Genomic DNA, 2,517 nt, shown 5'->3' on the forward strand with positions numbered 1-2,517 from the left:
TTATTAAAGTGAGGCAGACGTCCCCAGCTTGCATGGCTGTCACTCTCGCACAGCGGCTACCCCCACCACGCGTTTTCTTAGGAAAGGCTCACTCCAGTATGGGTGCTTTCCATTAAGTGACACTAGTTGACACAAACGTCATTCTAGCCTTCTCAGCATTTAGTGAGTAACAAAGACAAAACGACACTTGTCTCGGCTTGTGTCACTAGATGGAAAGCACCTGTATGTGTATATCTCACTGGTGGAGACATAGCAGCGCCTTTGTCTGGAAACGTGAGCTAATAGAAAGAGAGAAAAATGAGAGAGCCATCTTTATACTTGTCTAATGTTGCGCGCGCATCGATCGACAACCCAACCTATTCCTGATGAATCTCAAAGTTTTCACAAGTGTCAAGCAAAGAGTTTATATAAGTATCAAGTAAGTTTATCAAATATTGATAAGTTTATTAATTATTCAGCGTAGTAAGAATATTACCAAAATATCACTTAACTACAATTCATACGAAAATAACAAATATTATTCTATATTTAATTTTGAATTACAGAAATTGAGAAATTAAATAAGAAAAGTGCCGTGACAGAGATAATCATGACAAAAACGTGTATTATTTGCAAAAAACAACCTATTCCATTTGATGAATCTCGAAGTTTTCACAAGTAAGTTTATTAAATATTGATAAGTTTATTAATTATTAATTGTTAGAATATTTATCAAAATATCACTTAACTACAATTCATACGAAAATGGGAAATATTATTCTATATTTAATTCTAAATTACAGATTTCCTGCTAACGTTGAATTAAAAAAGAAGTGGATGGAAGCTGTTGGTGTGACAACAATTTCTAAGACAGCCACTGTATGTAGCGATCACTTCCATAATGATTCATTTCATCAAACTGATGGATATACATTTTTGAGACGTTTAACATCAACTGCTATCCCTTTAAATCAAAACGATCAATCTTCACCATTATTATCTTCACCAATCAACAATGTATCTACACAAGTACTTGACGACATAATAAATCAAGATATGACAAATGCTGAAAATAAATCATTTTCAACAAGTACGAATACTGGCTTTGAGACACATGATCATTTAAGTTCTAGAAACAATATTAAAAGGTACATAGAATTTTATAAAGACTTATTATACTGCAAAATAGCTTAATATTTTAAAAAATAATTGTACTATTAATTGTATTATTAATATTTAGAAAATCATCTGCTGTCGACGTTTTTCCCAAAAAATATCGTTTTATGATCGGATATCAATCAGAGTCTTTTTCAAAAGAGGACTTCAGTTCAAATAAAGCGTGGGATCGGTTTGTGATAATAATGACTCATCAAAAACGTAAAAAGTCTGCTTCCCATATGAACATAGTTAGAAAAGAAAAAAAAATTAATGACATGAAAGAATTAATTAAAAACATGTAAGAAAAACAATTTTTTAAAGCTGCTGAATATTTACAGGTAAATTTGTAATTATATATTGCAATTGTACATACATACATTCCAATTAATCGCGTATTATGTAATGGGTAAATTCATGTAATTTTTTACTATAATACTTAAATTGTATATATTTACATTTTAAACAGCTTTAATAAATTAAATTGTTTAGAAACCTAAACTTCCTCAAATCCAAATATGTTAACGTTAATGCTTCTATTTTTAAGTTTTATTTATTTAAGTAATAATACAATTATAAGAACTGTACACTTTATAAAAAACAGTACAGTACAGTCATGAAGCTGCGACATTTTTTTCCGATTAGTTTTTATTAGTTGATACATTATAAAACGATTATGGTTAGCTTAAAATATTAAAAACTTTTTTAATTATTATTTCTTTTATAATAGGAATTGCCTGAACACTTACAAGAATTAATATTTCGTATAAAAGAAAAGAAAATTTACAACTGCGAATCCTGCTCAGTTAAAAAATTTTGCTAGAACCTTACATTTTCACTCTCCAGCTGCTTACGAATTTGTGAGATGCAGTTATCTCAAGTGTTTACCTTGCGTCAAAACACTCAATAATTGGTTGTTTTCAAAAAATTATGAACCAGGTATTTCTGAAGAATATTAATATAAAACACGTGTCAAACATAGTAAAGCAAGAACTTGAGACACACAAAAAAGCTTGTTTTTAACGTTACGTTTGATGAGATGAACATCCACAAATGGAAAGGTGTTGTCGACTTAGGTGGACAGTTGGATGAAGTTGACAATAACAATAAACTTAAGATAACTACTAAAGCATTGATTTTTATGTTAGTTTGCATTAATAGGTCGTTTAAAACACGTACCCAATCAGCACACAATGTTTTAAAAAGTATTTTTAAAAATACTTAAAATACATAAAAAAAACATTTTTAAAAACATTTAAATAATGGGTTAAGTGCTCTTTTTTTCATTAAAAAAACGTTTATTTTAACGTTTAAAGAAATATTTTTTTAACGTTTGAAGAAATATTTTTTTAACGTTTGAAAAACGTTTATTTTAACGTTTGA

The 2,517-nt window shown here is 28.9% G+C and overlaps 1 protein-coding gene across 2 annotated transcripts; it reads left to right on the forward strand.

Annotated features, from left to right (window-relative positions):
* The first annotated feature begins 70 nt into the window (after nucleotides 1–70).
* LOC105462613 lies at nucleotides 71–2,350 on the forward strand. 2 transcript variants are annotated; one of them, XM_011709320.1, is made up of 4 exons: nucleotides 74–418; nucleotides 546–657; nucleotides 783–1,127; nucleotides 1,220–2,343. In XM_011709320.1, exons 2-4 carry the CDS (start codon nucleotides 590–592, stop codon nucleotides 1,437–1,439), a joined length of 633 nt encoding a protein of 210 aa, XP_011707622.1. In that variant the 5' UTR covers nucleotides 74–418; nucleotides 546–589; the 3' UTR covers nucleotides 1,440–2,343. The 2 variants fall into 2 exon arrangements, with proteins under 2 accessions (XP_011707623.1, XP_011707622.1); XM_011709321.1 differs by lacking the exon at nucleotides 546–657 and having other exon boundaries at nucleotides 71–418; nucleotides 1,220–2,350.
* The last annotated feature ends 167 nt before the right edge of the window (nucleotides 2,351–2,517 follow it).

Source organism: Wasmannia auropunctata, unplaced genomic scaffold (assembly GCF_000956235.1).
Source record: "Wasmannia auropunctata unplaced genomic scaffold, wasmannia.A_1.0 LD336095.1, whole genome shotgun sequence".
Taxonomy (NCBI): Eukaryota; Metazoa; Arthropoda; class Insecta; order Hymenoptera; family Formicidae; genus Wasmannia; species Wasmannia auropunctata.

Excerpts from the sequence above, each read along its gene's own strand:
- LOC105462613 (XM_011709320.1), top strand. The coding sequence starts at position 590 with ATGACAAAAACGTGTATTATTTGCAAAAAACAACCTATTCCATTTGAT. Across the intron at positions 658-782 it reads GAATCTCGAAGTTTTCACAA|ATTTCCTGCTAACGTTGAAT; the intron begins GTAAGTTTATTA and ends TCTAAATTACAG. Across the intron at positions 1,128-1,219 it reads TCTAGAAACAATATTAAAAG|AAAATCATCTGCTGTCGACG; the intron begins GTACATAGAATT and ends ATTAATATTTAG.